This window comes from Pygocentrus nattereri, chromosome 23 (assembly GCF_015220715.1).
Source record: "Pygocentrus nattereri isolate fPygNat1 chromosome 23, fPygNat1.pri, whole genome shotgun sequence".
NCBI lineage: Eukaryota > Metazoa > Chordata > Actinopteri > Characiformes > Serrasalmidae > Pygocentrus > Pygocentrus nattereri.
Genome location: NC_051233.1, coordinates 3,692,679 through 3,714,844, shown reverse-complemented (window position 1 = coordinate 3,714,844; position 22,166 = coordinate 3,692,679). Strand labels below are relative to the sequence as shown.

General features: G+C 42.5%; 1 protein-coding gene across 2 annotated transcripts in view; it reads right to left on the bottom strand.

Moving 5' to 3' along the window:
- Positions 1-22,166, bottom strand: part of dcc (DCC netrin 1 receptor) — a 419,056-nt gene that overhangs the window by 119,128 nt on the left and 277,762 nt on the right. For both annotated transcript variants that reach the window (XM_037533426.1, XM_037533427.1), the window contains exons 10-12: positions 20,291-20,439; positions 19,386-19,524; positions 11,393-11,442 (exon numbers count right to left, since the gene is read on the bottom strand). In XM_037533426.1, coding sequence (XP_037389323.1) covers positions 11,393-11,442; positions 19,386-19,524; positions 20,291-20,439 — 338 coding nt within the window. The remainder of the gene's footprint in view (positions 1-11,392; positions 11,443-19,385; positions 19,525-20,290; positions 20,440-22,166) is intronic.

Sequence of the window (22,166 nt, the reverse complement as noted above, 5' to 3'; positions counted from 1 at the left end):
AATAACCCCCAATATAATTAAGGGTGGGACCAATTTTGTAAGACAAAAAGGTGACTCTAGTCTTTCTGGAAGAAGGGAATATTATCCAGAATCTAACCAGGTTGTCAGAAAACAGCCGCAGCTCCATGTCAGGATGCTTTACTGACTCACTGTAAAACTTTGTAAAAAGTTTGTAAAACAAACTGAACTTAAATGTTAATTTGTTACAAGCTTCAATTAAAGCATGGACTGTGTTTTACAAGCTTCAGATATCCATGTTGAACCAAGAACAGTCAAAAAAGGTTGATGGAAATTATAGCTGCTGGAATTCTACTAGAATCCCATAGGGGGCGCTGGCAGAAGTCACTATAAGGTGGACTGTTTTCACAAATGCTTCCCAAACTGGAGGCCTAGCTCTAAGGCTGTGTTCACATTACAAGCCTCATTGCTCAAATCAGATAATCTCTCTGACACGACGGTTCAGGTAAGTGACTCAAATCGGTCATTAATGTGATGAACCTTCATCCTGAACTGACCCTCATGAGCTCCTCCTGCTCAGTAACGTCACGTGACTGAATCACTGCATCATCAGCACAAACTAACGAGCAGAACGAGCTTCGCTGAGAAGATCATTAACTCTGATCAGCTCTCAGCTTCATTATTAGAGCCAGACGAAGGAGGAAAAGGTGAGATGAGCTGCTTTTCCACCGTTTACAGGTTTTAACGTCTGTTCGGCGCTGTTGCCATGGTAACGCTGAATGATGGAGCAAGCGCAGTGGAAAAAAGCAGATGAATTCCGATCTGAGTGTCACATTCAGGTCACATGACCACGAATCGAACACGTATCCGATCTAGGACCACACATGAAAGTGGCTCAGATCAGATTTGTGTTCACACAGCCCTGAAAACACCAGATCTGAGTCACATTAGGGCGAAAAATCGGGTTTGTGCCACTTCAGCCTGGAAATGTGAACGTAGCCTAATGTCATGACTCACTGCTGAAGATTTACACCCCCAATCTTTGTGTGTATGTCTACCTGTTTTTACATGTTTGTTTGAAGCTGCGCTGTTTCTGAAGTCCAGTCCCGGGGCGTAATATCTAACACTGTCCTTCTGGACTGTCCACCTGGTTTGACTGCAGTGAAAATAAGTGTCAAAACTGTGAACCTTTATTCTCTTCAAACTATATTATAGAGCTAAGTCTGGCAGCAACCTTCTGAGATACATCTCATGGTCACTTCACACAGCCAGTGAAAATGGCCAGCACTTAAAATTTGACCTTCTCTTCTTCCATTTGCAGCCCTCGCTACCCTGCTTGTTCTCCCACTTACGTGCCAAATTAATAACTCAATAGAGCTGAAAGCCAGATTCCAGGAGAGTGAAGTGGAATGTAAAGACATGGTTACTGCTTTCAAGTTCCGATCAATACAGAATATGTGAGCTACAGGGTGCATAGTGGTGCAGTTTGACAAGTGTGGAAGGAGGTTGGAGATTAGAGCTAACAGATGCCATAACATCAGCATTATGGATCTGCTTTCATTAATACCAATAGCAGCGATAGCAAGTCAGTTTTCAGGTTTTGACATAAGTTAAAAAGGCCTATTGCCCTTAACGTTGGTTGTGAATTTCATGATGAATGGACCAAAATAAACGGCCCAAAATGACCTGGAAAGACGTCTGGTTCCATTGACTTACATTAAAAGTACAGCAAGTTTTTTCCTTCTCCTGTAAAGTTAACATTTTGGAGATATGAGGTTTTGTTTTGACAGCAGCAATATTGAAATCGTGCACTAAAATTGGCAAAAATGCAGCATATTTTAGTTTGTTTCCTGCAGCGGATGTGTTTAATTATTTACACCCCCCCAAAAAAAACTGTGAGCAGTGCAGAAAAATGACTACAATTACTCTGAACATCTTAAGTTAAAAGCGGCAATATTCTTATCACAATCTGGGCACTACTTCTACATATAAGCAGCAAGAAAATGATGTGATTAGAGATTTGCTCAAATGGGCACTGATATCTTTTGCAGTGAGAGTTGCGGTGGGACTTGTGTTTGCAGCTGTTCTGCATTATTTTCTTCGTCTGAATCTTTCGCTGTTTGTACGATTTCGTATGCTCCGCGTTTTTTTGGAGAGAGTAGGCTGGCGAGATATTTAGCGTCCACCTGTCGCAGCGGTGATCTGCCGCCCACACGCTTCCAGACGTTTCATCGCATATGATGTTCAAACACAGACAGTCCCGCATCCTGCATTGCTTTTAACCTGCCCTCTTTGTTCTCCCCCTCTCTCGTTTATTTCTTCCTCTCAGTGCCACTGCACTCCCACTCTGTATCAATACTGCACAGCTGCTTCGATTTCAGCTTTTTCATCCACTAAACATTATGTAAACGCACAGCATCCATAAAGAGCAACAAAAAACCTCTCGGCTGCATCTTCGCCCGAGATTGATCTTCATGCAGGCGGCCAGTCTGTTAACAGGGCGCCGAAACTCGCACTGATGGTCTAAATCTGGAATCATGGGTGAAGCTGTTAAAGCAGGGGTGTGGGAACGTGTCCCCTTCAGTGGTGGGAGCGGAATAAACATCCTTCCACTAATTCGCCTCATCCGGACTTTGATTTTTAACAGTGTGTCATGGTTGATTGGGAACAGACAGAAGTCCACATTTTTCCACCACATCTTTACAAAACTATGCACAGACTCATGGGAAATGCAGTCCGTATACTGTTGCTATGATGTCCCAAATGTTTGGTAGGCCATCACTATGGTGTCCCAGGTGGTTGCTAAGGTCCAATTAGGTGGTTCACAGACATAATTTATATATTTATTTACAAAACCTTGTACGTCAGTTTTTTCCATTTTTTATATAATTTGAAAATACCTGTTTGCCTTTTTTTTGCATGTAAATTTCATGATGAATGGACAAAAAAAATGGCCCAAAATTACTTGGACAATATCTGGTTCCATTGACTTACATTAAAAGTAAAGCAGGTTTTTTCCCTCTCCTGTAAAAGTAGCATTTTGGAGATTATTTGGATGAGGTTTCGTTCCAACAACACCGACATATACCTAAAACAATACTGAGCATAGACCTTTACAGTACATAATTTTAACTATTTCTTGTTTAAAATTGTTTTTTTATAGGTTAAAATGATTAAAATCCAAGGTTTATTATATATTAAAGCTTATTATTCAGTAACTACATGGGCTTCAATGCAAACTGGCTGAGCTATTCTTAGGTTATAGACATGTGTAATAAGACTTGGCCAAGTAGCCTCTTAAACTCCTTGGACCCACCGGTGGCTCCAAACCGCACTCGGTCATGTTCTTCATAACGTTCATACTCCATAAGCTCCATTCAGAAGCTGGGCGTCGTGTGAGGCTGTAGCTCTTCTCTCCAGTCTAATAGACGGTGATGTCATTTTAAACCCTTATAATAAAAGAAGCTGAACTTTTCAGTTTTTCCCCAAATCTGGGCTCTAAACTATAAACAGACGGCGTCTCTTCAGTGATCTGCTCTGGAAACATCACTTTTAGAAAACAACACAAAGAGCGTCGGAGATTTTAGGCAGTAAATTGTAGGCATGTAGTGATATGTGTGATCATAAAACACATGTTCTGTTAATTTGAGGGGAGCTTTTACAAAAAATAAATAAATAAATAAAAATACAATAATTTCATGCAGTTACTGAATAATTTGCCTTACGATTTGGTCACGTAATCTCAGATGGACGAACCAAAATACACCCTGGACAATAAGAGGTTAAGACTAATTCAAAAATATTAAACTGTCTAATTCAAAAATATTAAAATCCAAATGACCAATATTTTTTTAACGGTTAATATTTGATGATATCTCACGAGTATAGCGATTCCAATCATATGGTACTCTCATAGTGTGGTACTGAACATCGGTGGATGATACCAACCACAAAAAACAACAGCACTCTTTGCATGCACGTACACGTTCTACCAGCTATTATAATTCGTCATGAAGGTTCTGAGAGATTATGGTTAGGGCCATTTGTGTCAACACAGATGTAGTGGCCTACATTCTCTTGCGCCGCAGTGCCTGCCTCTTCCCCTCTTTTATAGGGGCAATCCATCTGATTCCATCTATTAATAACCTCTCCCCTAGGTAGAAAACGTTACACAAATAGACAGTTTCATTTTCCACTGACAAATGAAAATGTTTTCTTTCTAAAACGTGCCCTCCCTAAGCATGATGCATGGTCCGATTGTAGGGCCACAGTATGGATCTGCCGCACCTGGGGGAAAAAGAAGCCTCTGGCCTGGTGGTTATAAGGTTCACTAATATTCTTTTCTTTTTCACTTGCCTTTTCTTCTACCACCCAAATCTCTACATTTCCTAGGATTACAGCACTGCGCGCCCAAAACACATAACCAGAACAACATAAACAGGCTACAGAACGGCTGGTGGTGTGCTTTTAGCTATGCTGATGTCCTTTCGTCTATTTTTATAGATAATATGCCGTACAGTGTTAGAAGCCACAAAAGCAAGACTATTTGAGATTATCTAACAACTCGACGCAGTTCAAGTATTAAGGCACAGTGTTAACGCATCACGATCGGTTCAGTTAGCACTAATAATTGATAATCATAAGCTTTTAGTACTTGTTTGCTACATTAGCCTCTTGGATCCAGTGCAAAACTCAAGAAGCACACTTCAGACACCAAACATGTCTTGGCTGATTGACTACATTTAGGGTAAGCGATGAATTGGATGCATTCAATTTTAGGCCAAAGTATCATTTTAAGGCTTGGGAAACGTAGTAGAATGATAATATGGTCTCGTAATTGTATCATTATATGAATATTTGTTAAGATGCATATCTATAAACACATTCATAACATGTTATAATGCATTCATAAGGCAGCATAACCATGGCTGTAAATATGTATAAAAATGCATTACATGTTGTAGCCGTGCTTATTCTACATTATAAATTGTTAACATAATGCATTATAACTAGTGTTCATAACACATGATAAGAGCTCATAAGCTGTATTAGTCCGCTCTAAGTAAAGTGAGGCGTGCTGGACTAAAGCCTCCTCCAGGGTTAAGAGTGAAGTATTTACTGAAGGATTTACTGAAACACTAAAACACACACAGTAAAGCTCATTACAGGCTTCAGATGTCAGAGTTTAAACTAGAGCTGCCCTCAGTGTTTCACCCAATGTGGGAAAGTCAATGTTCACCACTGTTAATGTGCACCACCGTTAGCCTGGCACTGACTTAACACTGCATATCCAATAGAGCGCCAGCAGAAATCAGCATCACTGTAGTGAAGTGTAGTATATTAGTGTTACAGAGTGACGGGTTCTATGACGTTAGAACCAGTGAGGGAACAAATTATAATGATATCACTCGATTATCTCACCCCTCGCTCCCCAGGCCTTCACTCCAGAGTGACTTCACGCTCAGTGTGATGTCAGAGGAGGTTGAGGGGAGGGGCTGGTGGGCACTCGGTTTGCTGTGATGTAGCATTTAAAGTGGGACGCTGGGTCAGAAAAGCTCACTGTAGCAGTGATTCTAGGCTGGACGGCCTGTTTGGAGCATCTGAATATTCAGGACTGAAGCCCTGAAGATGCAGCTCTAACAGCACCAGCGCTGAGGAATATAATACTGGAAATCTCAGTAAATAAACTCCGTGTTTGTCTTTACTTTACGCTCTACAACTTCTTTGGCACTGACAGTATAACATGTTATTAACACTGTTTATAATGCATTATATTAACAATTCATCATGTATAATAAACACGGCTATAAAGTGTAATTCATTTTTATAAATATTTATAACCATGCTTATAATGCCATATGAGTGCACTATAACATGTTATAAACGTGTTTATAGATGCTTACAAACATGACATTCGTAGAAAGTGTTACCAGATACGTATACCAAAATCAAATCAAGTCATGTTGTTTACCATCAAAAACAACCAGTGAACCTATACGTGTCTTCTGAGCTCTTTTATTTAATGCTGATTATGATAAAATAGAGTAAATCTGGAAAACCATGAATTGCTTTTACAAAACATTTTAGGCCACAATCTTCTCAAAATTATTGTAAAACAACGTCTCAGACATTCTTCATAACCAGTCCATGTCACATCTACTTCTGCGAATGAGCTTTTAGAGGCTTTAAACTTCTCAGATGTCTGGTTCCTATCACCACCACTGTGAACAACTCAAACGTAAATGTTCAATTACATGAAAAATGTTCAAAATAAGTACAGTTTCCCTTTTGAATTGAAATTTGAACATTTGCTTTAAGCCACATACATCAGTCCACTACTGCAGAATCTGGATGTAGCCGGCAGGCACTGTTCAGCATGCTGAGAGAGGCGGGATTCATCACTCATGCAAATTCATCCCCAGACAATGGAAACCCATTTTCTCACATAAACAACGCTTTATCGGCCGCCTCAGACGGAGCGCTTTCAGCACGGCCTGAATGCCTGCTGCCTTTGTGCTCTTCCCCGCATAGGGACCCTCGCTCACTGGAGAGAGGGAGACAGGGCAGGGAGGTTTAGAACGCAGCCCAATACGGTTCTAATCTAACGCTGCAGGAGCGCTAAGCTGAAGGAATTTCCACAACTCTTAAAAATAAAGCTGCCAAAAAAGGGTTCTCTGGAGTGATGCCACGCAGGAACGTCATTTTGGTTCCCTAAAGAACATTTCAATGGACGATTCTTTAAAGAGCCGTTTTTGGCTCCTGTAGTGTTCTCCTCCAAGCATGTTGAGCTGTTAAAGGACGCTGTGATAACAGATCTTGTGGCATGTGCCTTCACCTTCACTGCTCGTTAGCAACACGAGACACTGCAGAGACTAATACTTTGGCCCGTTAAGCATCTTAAGTGTGGGCAATATACACTACATTTTCAAAAGTATGTGGACAGCCCTCCTACTTGTTGAGTTCAGGTGTTTCAGCCACACCCATTATTAACAGTTGTGTAAAATCAAGCACGCACCAATCTCCATAAACTCTGGTAGCACAATGAGTCATACTGAAGAGCCCAGTGACTTTTAAACAGGGCACAATGGTAGCATAATACTGTTGCCACCAAGTCCGTTCATAGAGGGTCTACCCTGCTAGGTCTGCCCTAGACAACTGTAAGTGCTATTATTGTGACACAGAAGCATCTTGGAGCAACAACAGTGCTGAAGCACTTGGTGTGTATATTTGGGCTTGGCCTCTTGAAGTGTAACGTTAATGCTACAGCATACAAAGACATTTTAGGCATTTATATGCTTCCAACTTGTAGCCGCAAAAGGGGACAATTACATATTAATGGCCAAGGTTTTGGAATGTGATCGCCGGTATGCTCATATGGTGCGATAGTCAGGTATCCACATACTTTAGTATATAGTATATCTAGTATTTCTCATTGTATTAGGATATTTTCAACTTAATGCTAGACTCTTAGGTACAAGTGGCCTCATCAGAGCACTGAAAGATAATTTTAAACTTTTACATACGGCTGTATAAGCTACGTTTAAGATGCGGCCACTTTCCAACGTATCAGTTTTTTGCATTACATAAGGGCTAGGCAGTGTTGTGCTCTGTTGAGGGAGAGAAGAGGAGAGGGACCCATGTCCACAGGTAATTGTCCAGAAACAGTGTGGCCAGCAGGCATTGATATCCTCTTTAAGAGCAGGGAGGAAATGTGATAGAAGTTATTGAGTGCCACGGATGACCTTACTCCCTCTATCTTCACTTTCCATCAGGGCAGGAGAGGAAAAGTGGAGGGTCAAGAGCGTTTATCCTTTTGGCATGAATTGAAGAGAGCAATGGTGTGATGTGTTACTTCGGTACGCTTTCCCACCTCCTAGGCCCGTTTCCCTCAGCCAGCGTCTCAGCCTAACCTGAATTCGCCCCTATTCTTTTAGCCTGAGCTACACCTACACGCAGCCATTCACCTCCAGCACAGCCTCAGTCTGCAAGTCATTCCTGTCACTTTCACTGCCATAAGTCAAGGCAACAGCATTAGCTGTGAACTCATATTATGAGGCTGTCCAGCTGTGCTGGTGCTAATTTCAGGCATATTTTAGCCCAAGCAAAACCTTCACACAGCAGTTTGCTCCTGACGCACTCAATCTGCAGTCATTTCTGGGATTTTCATTGACGTGTCTCAACTTTTATGAGTAAAAAAGACCTCTTTTGAACTAATTCTTTTGAGCTATTTCCTTAGCTACACAATTGTCCACTTCCAAAGTACATTTTAGGCCAATATCTTCTCAAAACTATTGTAAAACAACGCCTGATACACCGTTCATATATCAAAAATCAAATAAAGTCATGTTATTTACCATCAAAAACAACCAGTGAACCTAACACTGCCCCCTAGTGTGTGTGTTCACTAGCGTGCATGTATGTGGGTGTTTCACTTAACGGATGGGTTCAATGCAGAGGTCTAATTTCACAGTGTGCAAACACAGAGACAAATGGCTGTAAATTCTATTCTATTCTATTCTTCTGTGCTTTTTTATGAAATACTGTTTCTGAGTAAATCTGGAAAAATCATTGCGCACCGTTTGGCCTTACAATGCCCTGCATGTACCTCTCCACCATGAACTAAAAATCTTCTCAAAACTATCGTAAAACAACATCTGAGACATCGTTTATAACCATTCCATGTAACATCTACTTCTCTGAATTAGCTTTTAGAAGCTTTAAACGTCTCAGACGTCTGGTTCCTATCACTACCACTGTGAACAACTCTGACTCTAGCTTCTCTGGTCCGGCCCATTTTGGATCAAACCACTCTGAACGACATCATTTACGTCTTAAATGTTCGATTACATGGAAAAAAATAAGTGCACTTTCCCTTGAAGAGAACATTTTAATGGATTTTGAAGCAGTGCTGCTATTTCCAAGCACTTCTTAGCCACACAAACGTCCACCTCCAACACAAGCTCATTGGCAGAAGTCTTCTGAAGAGCATCAGCCAGTCATTTTCGTGAAACGTCCTTGACAGAAGTCACAACTTTTCCGAATCGCATGTGCCGAAAAACACATCCAGCTGTGTTTTCTGCTCAATCTCTTCAAACACATTTCAGCCGAAGCTAAACCAACACATAACCGTCCACCACTGACTCGACCTCATTCGGCAAGTCGCTCCTGTGACTTACACGGTCATGAGCCACAGATCATCTGAACAACATCGGCCGAGGACCTGTCTGATTGCATGTTTGCCTCCGAACGTCTCGCGATGGTGCTAATTTCAAGCGCATTGTCTGAAAACAGCTCATCACGCAGTTGATTAAGGGAGCCGCTGCTAATTGCTGTCTTGGGGCTGATAATTGATGGTTCTCGGAGCAGCTGCCCCACCATGTGAGCGAGGAGGAAAAGCAGCTGCTTCACTTCCTGCTAGTGGACAGTAATCCACGATACAGCTCACCACGCATCTGTCCCGTCGTAAACAGATCATCAAAGCCGTTCCCCGTGACCATCAGCATCACCGTTGTCATCCTCGGGTTCATGAGGATGATGACGTCACCCCACGTATCGAACGCTGTGTACAGGGTGCATCTAAACACTAACGCTATAAGTACAGTGAACTCATGTTTATAGCGATTTTGGCCTGTTAGTGAGCATATCAAGCTGTGGGATTATGAATACGCTAGATTTATTAGCCTATTTATGGTTTTCATTCTTTCTTCTTCAAGCTATATTTCAGAAAAGATGCTCCTGCTGCTTTGTGTTACTAACAGCTTCATATTCCCTGAGTTCCACGCTGGCCTAAGCTGGTTCATGCTGGTCTCGTTCTAGTCTGGTGCTGGTTTAGCTAGTCACCCAGCTTGGTCATGCTGGTTGACCAGCATACCAGCATTGAAAACACAAAATACGGTGGTTTTGGTGACCAGCTATGCTATTCTTTGCATTTTGGTAAAAAAAAATCACCTGTATGACAACACTAAATTTTGCCAGCTAGTATGTTAGCACTAAGCTAACATTGGTGTGTATAAGGATTGTATGGCTGCTCTAGATTAAATACAGATATTTGAAGCTTGTACAACGCATTCTAGGTTTTGTTTGAAGTTTCCAACAGACATGAACAAATATTGAAAAGAGCCCTAACTTAGAGCTGCCACCACTGTTTCCGTTTCAAAGCTGGCTGAAACCTGGTTGGACTACAGCATGCATTCACAGCCAGTGAGGTACCTGGGACATTCAGATGTGTTCTGATAAAGTGTTGCTTTGTCCACATAAAATTGGTCAGTTGATTCCACAGTCAGTTCATGGTGGTTGGTTAGTGTAGTGGCTAACACCTCTGCCTTCTACGCTGGAGACTGGGCTTCAATCCCCCACCTGGGCAAACACCCTACACTATACCAATAAGGGTCCTTGGGCAAGACTCCTAACACCACCTTGGCCTCCCTGCGTAAAATGATCAAGTTGTAAGTCGCTCTGGATAAGAGTGTCAGCCCAATGCCGTAAATGTGAAGTTCATAATTATGCTGATAGATACTCCGTGATGTAAGGCCTTCAGTCCAGCACCTGAAGGCCTAACCAATGGGAGAGCTTTGGAACAATTGTGAATCGGGGCATTGCTTAAGAGCTTTCGCCCACATCTAGCTCTGGAATGGCACCCATTACACCTCATTTACATGGTTACAAACTTTCCGTTAGAGCCCCAGTAATCTCAATTCGCAGTTCATGTCTGTTTTAATACAGCAGGACAAAAGCTGTGCAGCTCGTGTGTTAAATGACAGTCATGGTCACAGTTCCAACAAGTGTTCAGCCGGCTAATCACTAAATCCCAACACAAACTACACGCGTAATCTTCTCCAGCTACTTCAATTAACTCGGTCACGTCCGTCACCTAACTTAAGCTTTTCCTGACTTTTAGATGTTTCTGAAGGTGAAGCTTTAGCTTCATAATTTCACAGGAGGTAATGAAATGCTGACGGTGTGTGGGACTCTCCAGTGGACTGAGAGCTTAGCGCAGGCTGATTTGGAGGTGCTCAAAAGAATTAAAAAGGTAATCCGCGGTAATCCAGTCTCTGTACACAAACACACACACTTTCACAAGCGCGCAAACCTTCCTTCATGTTCGTTGTTTTATGGAGAACGGCAAAGCAAAGCCCACCTCTGTGGCCGCTAACGCTCGTCTCTTTACCATTAGAAACGATCACGCCGCAGCATGCTTCTTCTGATCCTCTGAACCTTCGAATAAAGCCCAGCTGCCGACTGATCTAAAAGGCTTTAGTAACTTTACTGCTTCTAACAGAACCAGCCTGAGGGTGAGGAGTAGAACATGATCGATTCTCTCTCTCTCTCTCTCTCTCTCTCTCTCTCTCTCACTCTCTCTCTCTCTCTCTCTCTCTCTCTCTCTCTCTCACTCTCTCTCTCTCTCTTTCTCTCTCTCTCTCATTCCCATACTCACCCGTGAGTAGATCACCTCCAAAGAAATGTTCTGGGGAGCAGCACCTGGAACTGCGGAGAGAAAAAGAGAGGAGGATTAAGAGGATGGCTTGTGTTAAAGAAGAGCGAGTGTTTATTAGGAATGTGAGAATCACTATCAAAGTATCAATAAATTATCTATCAATCTATCTATCTGTCTGTCTGTCTATCTATCTATCTGTCTGTCTGTCTGTCTGTCTGTCTATCTATCTATCTATCTATCTTACTGTCTCTCTGTCTGTCTGTCAGGCTATCTATCTATCTATCTATCTATCTATCTATCTATCTATCTATCTATCTATCTATCTATCTATCTGTCTGTCTGTCTGTCTGTCTGTCTGTCTGTCTATCTATCTATCTATCTATCTATCTTACTGTCTCTCTGTCTGTCTGTCAGGCATTCTATCTCTCTATCTCTCTATCTATCTATCTATCTATCTATCTATCTATCTATCTATCTATCTATCTATCTATCTGTCTGTCTGTCTGTCTGTCTGCTGTCTGTCTGTCTGTCTGTCTATCTATCTTACTGTCTCTCTGTCTGTCTGTCAGGCATTCTATCTCTCTATCTATCTATCTATCTATCTATCTATCTATCTATCTATCTATCTATCTATCTATCTGTCTGTCTGTCTGTCTGTCTGTCTGTCTATCTATCTTACTGTCTCTCTGTCTGTCTGTCAGGCATTCTATCTCTCTATCTATCTATCTATCTATCTATCTATCTATCTGTCTGTCTGTCTGTCTGTCTGTCTGTCTATCTATCTATCTATCTGTCTGTCTGTCTGTCTGTCTGTCTATCTATCTATCTATCTATCTATCTATCTATCTGTCTGTCTGTCTGTCTGTCTGTCTGTCTGTCTATCTATCTTACTGTCTCTCTGTCTGTCTGTCAGGCATTCTATCTCTCTATCTATCTATCTATCTATCTATCTATCTATCTATCTGTCTGTCTGTCTGTCTGTCTGTCTGTCTATCTATCTATCTATCTATCTGTCTGTCTGTCTGTCTGTCTGTCTATCTATCTATCTATCTATCTTACTGTCTCTCTGTCTGTCTGTCAGGCTATCTATCTATCTATCTATCTATCTATCTATCTATCTATCTATCTATCTATCTATCTATCTATCTATCTATCTATCTATCTGTCTGTCTGTCTGTCTGTCTGTCTGTCTATCTATCTATCTATCTATCTATCTGTCTGTCTGTCTGTCTGTCTGTCTGTCTGCTGTCTGTCTGTCTGTCTGTCTGTCTGTCTCAGGGACCACAATTTTCTTCATTTCCAGTCAAAACAATACATTCATTTTTCATTGTCAATAAAGACGTAAAGATGTATTTATTTGTTTATTTTTTTTGTTTGTTTATTTCAGTTTTTAGCGTGTCCACTCTATTTCGTATCTTCCATTCTTTTCAGGAGACTCATATTCAGTGTGACAAGTTACCCCAAACACAGTCAGTGATGTTGAGATCCGGTCACAGCCGGTTAGAGTCCCATCTTCTGTTTACTTTCACTGCAGTTTTATAAATCCCTGTTTTTCTCCCTTTCTTCCTTAGACGTTCTCCTTCGCTACCCAAGCGGATTAACTTCTGTCTGATCTCCACAGAAATCTCTCCTGAAGAAATGAAGTACTAGTACTCACTGGCTGTTCTAACTGGAAATTAAATGAGTGAAGGGTGGTCTCTGACGTTTGCACGGTACTATACGTACATTCATATTTACATGCGTGAAGTATCTCTGAGTGAAAGGCAGTACAGCGGAGGGCCTGTGAGCCGGATGAGTAGTTTCTCTCAGTGATCTCAGGGTTTAGTGAGGGAGGTATGACATGATATTTTCCTGCTGATTTCAGGTTGACTTTGAATGTATTAGAGTCCATGTATTAAAGAAATTAGTGTTAGTGATACTTTGTACTGGATTTAAATCAGTGTTGTTGCCTTCTGTGTGTGTGTTTGTGGGTCTGACATTACATTGTACACATAAACGAGTAGCCATATGGGACCCCCTCATCGCCGAGTAGTCTGAGCTCGTTAAAGCTGTTATTGAATTAGCCTTTGGCCTGAGGGACTACCTGAGACTGATCCCTTTGAATACTACAAGGAAGCATTGCTGATTACGCGCTGTCCCGCAGCATTTATCAGTAATCAATGATCAAATGACCTAACATGAGATAACCTATCATAGACATTAATGCAAATACACTTTCAAAAGACCTCCAGGTTATCTGCCTGTTGATGCGTTTCGGAGGCATCGATACGGATCAATCCACTGAATTGTGTTTACTGCAATGTTACATTTCACTGGAATTTCAGTCTATATGTCACACAGTCACACATGCATATACACACACATAAACTCACAGTGAGTGGAAGTACCTCATAGGTGTTTCTGCTGAAGATGCCAGTAAAATACAAGGTGGGTGTTTCTAATAAAGCGGCCAGTTAGTGGAGGTACAAGGTAGGTGTTTCTAATAAAGTGGCCAGTGAGTGGAGGTACAAGGTAGGTGTTTCTAATAAAGTGGCCAGTGAGTGGAGGTACAAGGTAGGTGTTTCTAATAAAGTGGCCAGTGAGAGGAGGTATAAGGTAGGTGTTTCTAATAAAGTGGCCAATGAGAGGAAGTATAATGTAGGTGTTTCTAATAAAGTGGCCAGTGAGTGGAGGTACAAGGTAGGTGTTTCTAATAAAGTGGCCAGTGAGAGGAGGTATAAGGTAGGTGTTTCTAATAAAGTGACCAGTGAGTGGAGGTACAAGGTAGATGTTTCTAATAAAGTGGCAGGTGAGAGGAAGTATAATGTAGGTGTTTCTAATAAAGTGGCCAGTGAGAGGAAGTGCAAGGTAGGTGTTTCTAATAAAGTGGCCAGTGAGTGGAAGTGCAAGGTAGATGTTTCTAATAAAGTGGCCAGTGAGTGGAAGTACAAGGTAGGTGTTTCTAATAAAGTGGCCAGTGAGTGGAAGTACAAGGTAGGTGTTTCTAATAAAGTGGCCAGCGAGTGGAAGTACAAGGTAGGTGTTTCTAATAAAGTGGCCAGTTAGTGGAGGTACAAGGTAGGTGTTTCTAATAAAGTGGCCAGTGAGTGAAGGTACAAGGTAGGTGTTTCTAATAAAGTGGCCAGTGAGAGGAAGTGCAAGGTAGGTGTTTCTAATAAAGTGGCCAGTGAGTGGAAGTACAAGGTGGGTGTTTCTAATAAAGTGGCCAGTGAGAGGAAGTGCAAAGTAGGTGTTTCTAATAAAGTGGCCAGTGAGTGGAAGTACAGGGTAGGTGTTTCTGATAAAGTGGCCAGTGAGTGGAAGTACAAGGTAGGTGTTTCTAATAAAGTGGCCAGTAAGTGGAAGTACAAGGTAGGTGTTTCTAATAAAGTGGCCAGTGAGAGGAAGTGCAAAGTAGGTGTTTCTAATAAAGTGGCCAGTGAGTGGAAGTACAAGGTAGGTGTTTCTAATAAAGTGGCCAGTGAGTGGAAGTACAAGGTAGGTGTTTCTAATAAAGTGGCCAGTAAGTGGAAGTACAAGGTAGGTGTTTCTAATAAAGTGGCCAGTGAGAGGAAGTGCAAAGTAGGTGTTTCTAATAAAGTGGCCAGTGAGTGGAAGTACAAGGTAGGTGTTTCTAATAAAGTGGCCAGTGAGTGGAAGTACAAGGTAGGTGTTTCTAATAAAGTGGCCAGTGAGTGGAAGTACAAGGTAGGTGTTTCTAATAAAGTGGCCAGTGAGAGGAAGTGCAAGGCAGGTGTTTCTAATAAAGTGGCCAGTGAGTGGAAGTACAAGGTAGGTGTTTCTGATAAAGTGGCCAGTGAGCGGAAGTACAAGGTAGGTGTTTCTGATAAAGTGGCCAGTGAGCGGAAGTACAAGGTAGGTGTTTCTGATAAAGTGGCCAGTGAGCGGAAGTACAAGGTAGGTGTTTCTGATAAAGTGGCCAGTGAGCAGAAGTACAAGGTAGGTGTTTCTGATAAAGTGGCCAGTGAGAGTGGGAGTATCAGGTATTTACACTCGAAACTTGAAAACTTTTCCGACCAGGCTAATGTTGCACTTGCAATTTACCAAGTCACTTCCACAGTAGCTTGGTTTTTCTGCTCCATCAGCTGAAGGACTCTAATTGGCTTCCATAATTAAAAAGGAGCATTTTGTAAACGAGCTTCAATCTTCACCTGCTAATTGTTATTGTGTGAGAAGTTGGACTTCATTCTCAGATACAATTAGCATTCAAACTTCCAACCTGGGAGTTTCACAGCGAGAGAGACAAAGAAAGACAGAGAGAGAGAGAGCAAGGAAGAAAAGAGAAAGAGAGAGAGAGGAAGAAAGAAAAGAGAGAGAGAGAGAGAGAGAGAGAGAGAGAGAAAGGAAAAAGATTGTGTGAGAGAGAGAAGTGAGAGAGAGAGAAAGAGAGAGTGAGAGAGAGAGAAAGAGAGAGTGAGAGAGAGAGGGATAGCGGGAGCGAGGGAGGGAGGGAGGGAGAGAGCGAGGAAGGGAGGGAGAGAGCGAGGAAGGGAGGGAGGGAGGGAATGAGGGAGGGAGGGAGGGAGGAAGACGTGGCGTGGCAGAATTTCATTAGTGCGACACAAGGGGCCTTTAATTAAGCGGGAGATGGGCGGCCGGATCTCGCGGCTCGTTGGAAGCGTCCGCGGCGGCGCGCTAATGGAAGCTGACAGACAATAAATTCCCGCAGCCTCTTAGTGAACGTTGAAGGTAATACGGAGAGACAGTCGGCCAACGAACGAGTGCCAGAGCCACCACTGAACCAACCACACTCACTGTCTCTCTGAAGTAGCGCAGAGAGAGAGAGAGAGAGAGAGAGAGAGAGAGAGAGAGAGAGAGAGAGAGAGAGAGTAAATACAATTAAAAGAGATGGAGTAAGATAGAAAAAGAGAAAAAAGAAAGAGAGAACAAGAGCACAGAGTGATAGAAAGTGAGAGACAGCATTTGTGAGAGATTGAGAATAAGAAAGAGAGAGGGAACAAGAAAGAAAGAAAGAAAGAAAGATAGAGAGAAAGTGCAGCATCACTATCGAACTTTCCACTTTCCAGTGGTGTTAAGGGCGAGTCTCACTGTGTTACAGCTGGAGAGTGAAAGGAGTGTCTGCATTCAGTTCATGATGCTGTGTCCCCGCACCTCCCCTCTCTCCTTCTCTCTACATCTCTCCCTCTCTCTCCTTCTCTCTACATCTCTCCCTCTCTCTCCTTCTCTCTACATCTCTCCCTCTCTCTCCTTCTCTCTACATCTCTCTCTCCTTCTCTCTACATCTCTCTCTCCTTCTCTCTACATCTCTCCCTCTCTCTCCTTCTCTCTACATCTCTCCCTCTCTCTCCTTCTCTCTACATCTCTCTCTCCTTCTCTCTACATCTCTCCCTCTCTCTCCTTCTCTCTACATCTCTCTCTCCTTCTCTCTACATCTCTCCCTCTCTCTCCTTCTCTCTACATCTCTCCCTCTCTCTCCTTCTCTCTACATCTCTCTCTCCTTCTCTCTACATCTCTCCCTCTCTCTCCTTCTCTCTACATCTCTCTCTCCTTCTCTCTACATCTCTCCCTCTCTCTCCTTCTCTCTACATCTCTCCCTCTCTCTCCTTCTCTCTACATCTCTCTCTCCTTCTCTCTACATCTCTCCCTCTCTCTCCTTCTCTCTACATCTCTCCCTCTCTCTCCTTCTCTCTACATCTCTCTCTCTCTCCTTCTCTCTACATCTCTCTCTCTCCTTCTCTCTACATCTCTCCCTCTCTCTCCTTCTCTCTACATCTCTCTCTCTCCTTCTCTCTACATCTCTCCCTCTCTCTCCTTCTCTCTACATCTCTCTCTCTCCTTCTCTCTACATCTCTCTCCCTCTCTCCTTCTCTCTACATCTCTCCCTCTCTCTCCTTCTCTCTACATCTCTCTCTCTCTCTCCTTCTCTCTACATCTCTCCCTTTCCTTCTCTTTACATCTCTCCCACTCTCTCTTTCTCTCTACACCTCTCTCTCTCCATCTCTCTCTCTTTCTCTCTCTCTCTTTCTCCCTCTCCCTTTTTCTCTCTCTCTCTCTGTCTCTCTTTCCCTCTCTCTGTCTCTTTTTCTCCCTCTCCCTCTTTCTCTCTCTCTCTCCCTCTTTCTCTCTCTCTCCCTCTCTCCCTCTCTCTCTCTCTCTCTCTCTCTCTCTCTCTCTCTCTCTCCCTCTCTCTCTCTCTCTCTCTCTCTCTCTCTCTCTCTCTCTCTCTCTGTGTCTGTGAACTCATGTCTGTTGAGAGTGTCTGTGTTTACGTGCCGTCTCTCGCTGTCTCACTGTCTCGCACTGCGAGTCCATTAGATCGTTTTGAGCCACCGTGTTCTGATGCTAACAAATCGGCGACAAGGCGAAGACTTCAGTCGGCTGTGTTCGCGCCCGGCAGGCTGGGCAGCGATGATAAGCGTCCGGCAATTGAATATTTGAGATTTAGTGGACAACATAATCCTCAGGTTAAAACCTCAGTCAATCGCCTGCTTTAGAAAGCTGATCAGGAGGACAGGCAGGAAACCGAAACTCCTTTAATGTCCATTCAAAGACGGGATAAAATGCAGAGAAGTGTCAAAGTACGGAGTACGGAGTTCTGCAGTGACCAGAATGTTCAAATGGTCATGTAAGTACCAGACTCCAATCTAGAAATCTGATCTAGAAATCTGATAGAGGCTGGATTTAGCTCAGTAGTCGGATTTCTCCGTGCTGTGAGCTCTCACTCTGATTTCTTTCAGGTTTCTCAGTCTGAGCATGTGTGAAAACAGACTGCCGTACCGGAAATAAGCGAGCAGCGTCGCCGCTTTTGGAGCGTCACTGAAACCAAATACATGCTTGTTATCTTGAGACAACAAAAATTTGAATCTTAAGATAATGCGTTAATTATCTTGTGATCTTATTTATCTTGTTATTTCCAGGTAACAAATTTGTTATCTTAAAATAATGAGAATTTTGAGATTCTTTATATCAAGTTTTTTTACCTTATTTCAAGAAAACTAAGTTGTTATCTTGAAATAATGAGTTACTTATCTTGTTATCTCAAGATAAAAAGTTGTCCTTTTAAGTCAATTAGTCAATTATCTCATGATCTTAAGGTAAAGTTGTTATCTTGGAATAATGAGCTATTTATCTTGTTATTTCAACATAAAAACTTTATCTTGATTTCACAAGATATTTAATATAATAATGAATATAATAATTAATAATCTGGAAAATTATAGCAACAGATCATAGCCTCCATGTCTAGAAGCTCCCAGGTGTGTCATTGTTTAAAAAGGTAAAGTAACCACCTCCCATTCTGGAGTAACGGTCACTCAGGACACCAAAGACTGGCCGGTAGGGGGGGTGTTATAAAGAAATGAGGTGGGTGTCCCTGAAAAAGCATCCACTGGAACAGGAGACCTGCAGTGTTCCCTCCGGTCTAATCGATTTCATGCGGAAGGTGGCGGAGGGTCCCTCTTAATGGAGATGCAGCGGCACCTCCAGCAGGTCGAATCCATCTCTGACACGTCGCGACGGCCTGTCAGAGTTGAGCGACGTGGTGCGAAATTGATTAGGCGGAAGACGTCGCTAAACCTCGCGCGGCAAATGTAACGCGACACCCGTTGATGATGGATAAATTAGTCCATTACCGTCTGATGAACTTGATGCCGTAACATAAATATTTTCCAAATGCCATCACCGATCGACCAAGACGGGCGAGGAACTGACGTACAGATCTCCGTTCTGGCTCAAAGAAGAGCTGCCTGTGGGCCATTCTCTGTTTAGAGAGGGAATTCCGGTGGATACATCTTTGAAACATCAATTAGTAGGAGTAGGAGTGTCTAATAGAGTGGACAGTGAGTGGACACAGTGTTTAAAAGCTCCAGCAGCCCTGCTGTGTCTGATCCACTCGCACTAGGGCAGCACACACCACCACAGATAACAGCAGGGTCCACAGTGCTGTGCTATGTAGCAGTGTGTAAACGGTGGAACTGTGGAAATGGTGGTTAATGGTGCAAACAGTGTAAATGGTGCATTAAAGGGGTCTTACGGTCAGACAGGGTGGTGATGACCATTTCGTCAGTGCTGATGCCTGGTCCGTGGCGGTTCAGCGCCAGCACGCGTAAAGAATACTCCGCAAACTTCTTCAGACCCTCCATCCTGTAGCTCTGGCCAAGAACCTCCACACTCTGATTAAACAACAACAACAACAATAACAATAATAACAATAACAACAACAACAACAATAATAATAATAATAATAATAATAATAATACCTTCTTCACTGTGTGTGTAAATTACACAAAACAAAATACAGACTATGACAAACTGATAAAATGGAAAAAATTCTGTTTAATAAAAGTAAAAAAATAGAAAGATTACAAATAAATGTAACTACAAGTACATAGTACATGTATTCAAGCTCCACCCACATACATTCTTTTATAGCTACCGTTTGACAAGAACCTTAAAAATCTAATGAAACCTAAAGGCAAATTAGAAGTCATAATAATAATAATAATAATAATAATAATATTAATAATAATTACAATTGCTTTATAAACACATGATACATCTCAGTAACAGTAAACGTAATCAGTAAAGCAAATGAAGTAAAATGAATGAAAACTAATTCCATGCTAAATTTAAAACATATTTTTTTAATGTTTATAAAACGACTGCGTGGGAACATTATGGAATATGTAAATATGCGCATTCAGATGGTGTTATTAGACGAAATGAACGCTTGTGATATGAAACGCACATATTGAGGAGAATATTAAATATGCACTGTTGAGAAATCAAGTTCAGTCAAATCACAAAATCCACTGCTTCAATCTCAGGTGCACCAAGACCCCCATATACCGCCCCCCTTTACCTTTTTCAACCAAACATTCCACACTAATAGGCTGATGGGCAAAGGCTGATGGGAAGTGTAGTGTGTCAGACTCTGACCTGTTCTTTGCCGCTGGACATCTCAGTCCACAGGAGCCGGTAGCCTTGGATGGGGCCGTTACCGTAAGCTGGAGGGTCCCAGGACGCCTGAATAGAGGTGGGGGATGTCGCCTCCGCCTGGAGGTTCTCAACAGGACCAGGAACCTGAACTGCTCCACACAAACAGAGAGAGAGAGAGAGAGAGAGAGAGAGAGAGGGAGAGAGAGAGAGACAGAGAGGGAGAGAGAGAGAGAGACAGAGAGAGAGAGAGAGAGAGAGAGAGAGGGAGAGAGAGAGAGAGACAGAGAGAGAGAGAAGGAGAAAGAGGGAGAGAGGGAGAGAGAGAGAAAGAGGGAGAGAGGGAGAGAGAGAGGGAGAGAGAGAGATAGAGGGAGAGAGAGAGAGAGAGAGAAAGGGGGGGAGAGAGAGTGAGAGAGAGAGAGACAGAGAGAGAGAGAGAGACAGAGAGAGAAAGGGGGGAGAGAGAGTGAGAGAGAGACAGAGAGAGACAGAGAGAGGAAGCGAGAGAGAGAGAGAAAGAGGGAGAGAGAGGGAGAGGGAGAGAGAGAGAGAGAGAGAGAGAGGGAGAGAGAGACAAAGAGGGAGAAAGAGGGAGAGAGAGAGAGAGAGAGAGAGAGAGAGGGAGAGAGAGGGGTTAATGAAGAATAGAGACGAATGAATGAATGAATAAATAAATATTTAGGAATTGTTTTAAACTACTTTATTTTTCATAGATCTGTTTATATGTGGAACCTTTCACTAAGGTGAGAAAAGCTTTAATACACCAGCCGCTTTGCACTCCTTCACTCCGCACACACAGCGGTCATGCTACGTTCTCCATAGCCAGTGATTTTAGCTCAGGCTGCCGTTTCAATCAGCGCTTAAACTAGAAAGTCAAGGTCAATTTGTTGCTCCTCCACGGGCCGAGCTGATGCTGCACCAGGCCTGTCCGCAGCTTAGCCTGCTTTAATATATGCACATATTCACCGTGATGATAATCTGGACATTAGAGGTGTTTTGCCGGGAAATGAGCTGCTGCAGCCTCGCAGTGCAGCCCTAAGGCAACGGGAAAAAGGCAAACAATGAAACGAAGAGTAGGAGATAATAACGAAAGGGAGGAGGAGGAAAAAATAGAAGAAAAGACAGTAGCTATGCGTGAAACTACGGCCTGTTCACTGTATAATACACCGATACTTCTCCATGCAATATTATTCTACACAGTGCTCCTGATTTCTCAGTACAGCGATTAAAGGACAACTTCTGTTTTCCATAGCGTGATTCCCTATGGTTCTCCTGATTTACAGTGTAAAGGCCATTTCTGTTCACTATAACTGTGTTCTATATAGTGATTTAATGTGAGGAATAGTGATACGGGACCATTCCTTTTCCATATAATAGTGTACTATGTAGTGATTCAGTGTAGGGAATTGTGATCAGGGACCATTTCTCTCCCCTACTGGAGAGTTCAAAACTGTGCTTTAATTTAGGGAATAGTGATTAGGGACCACCTGTGTTCCCTATAGTAGTGATTTACATTGTGGTTCCTAGTGTAATGGTGTCTGGAATAGTGCTTTAATGTAGGTAGTAGTGACTAAGGGACCATTTCTGTTCACTACAAGTGTTTTATATAGTGCTCTAATGTACCGGATAGTGATAAGGGACCACTTTTCTTTTCTCTATAATAGTGCACTACATAGTGATTCAGTGTAGGGAATAGTGATTAGGGACTATTTCTGTTTCCTGCAGTAGTGTTCGGAATAGTGCTTCAATGTAGGGAATAGTGATTAGGGACCATTTCTGTTTCCTGTAGGAGTGTTCGGAATAGTGCTTCAATGTAGGGAATAGTGATTAGGGACCATTTCTGTTTCCTGTAGGAGTGTTCGGAATAGTGCTTCAA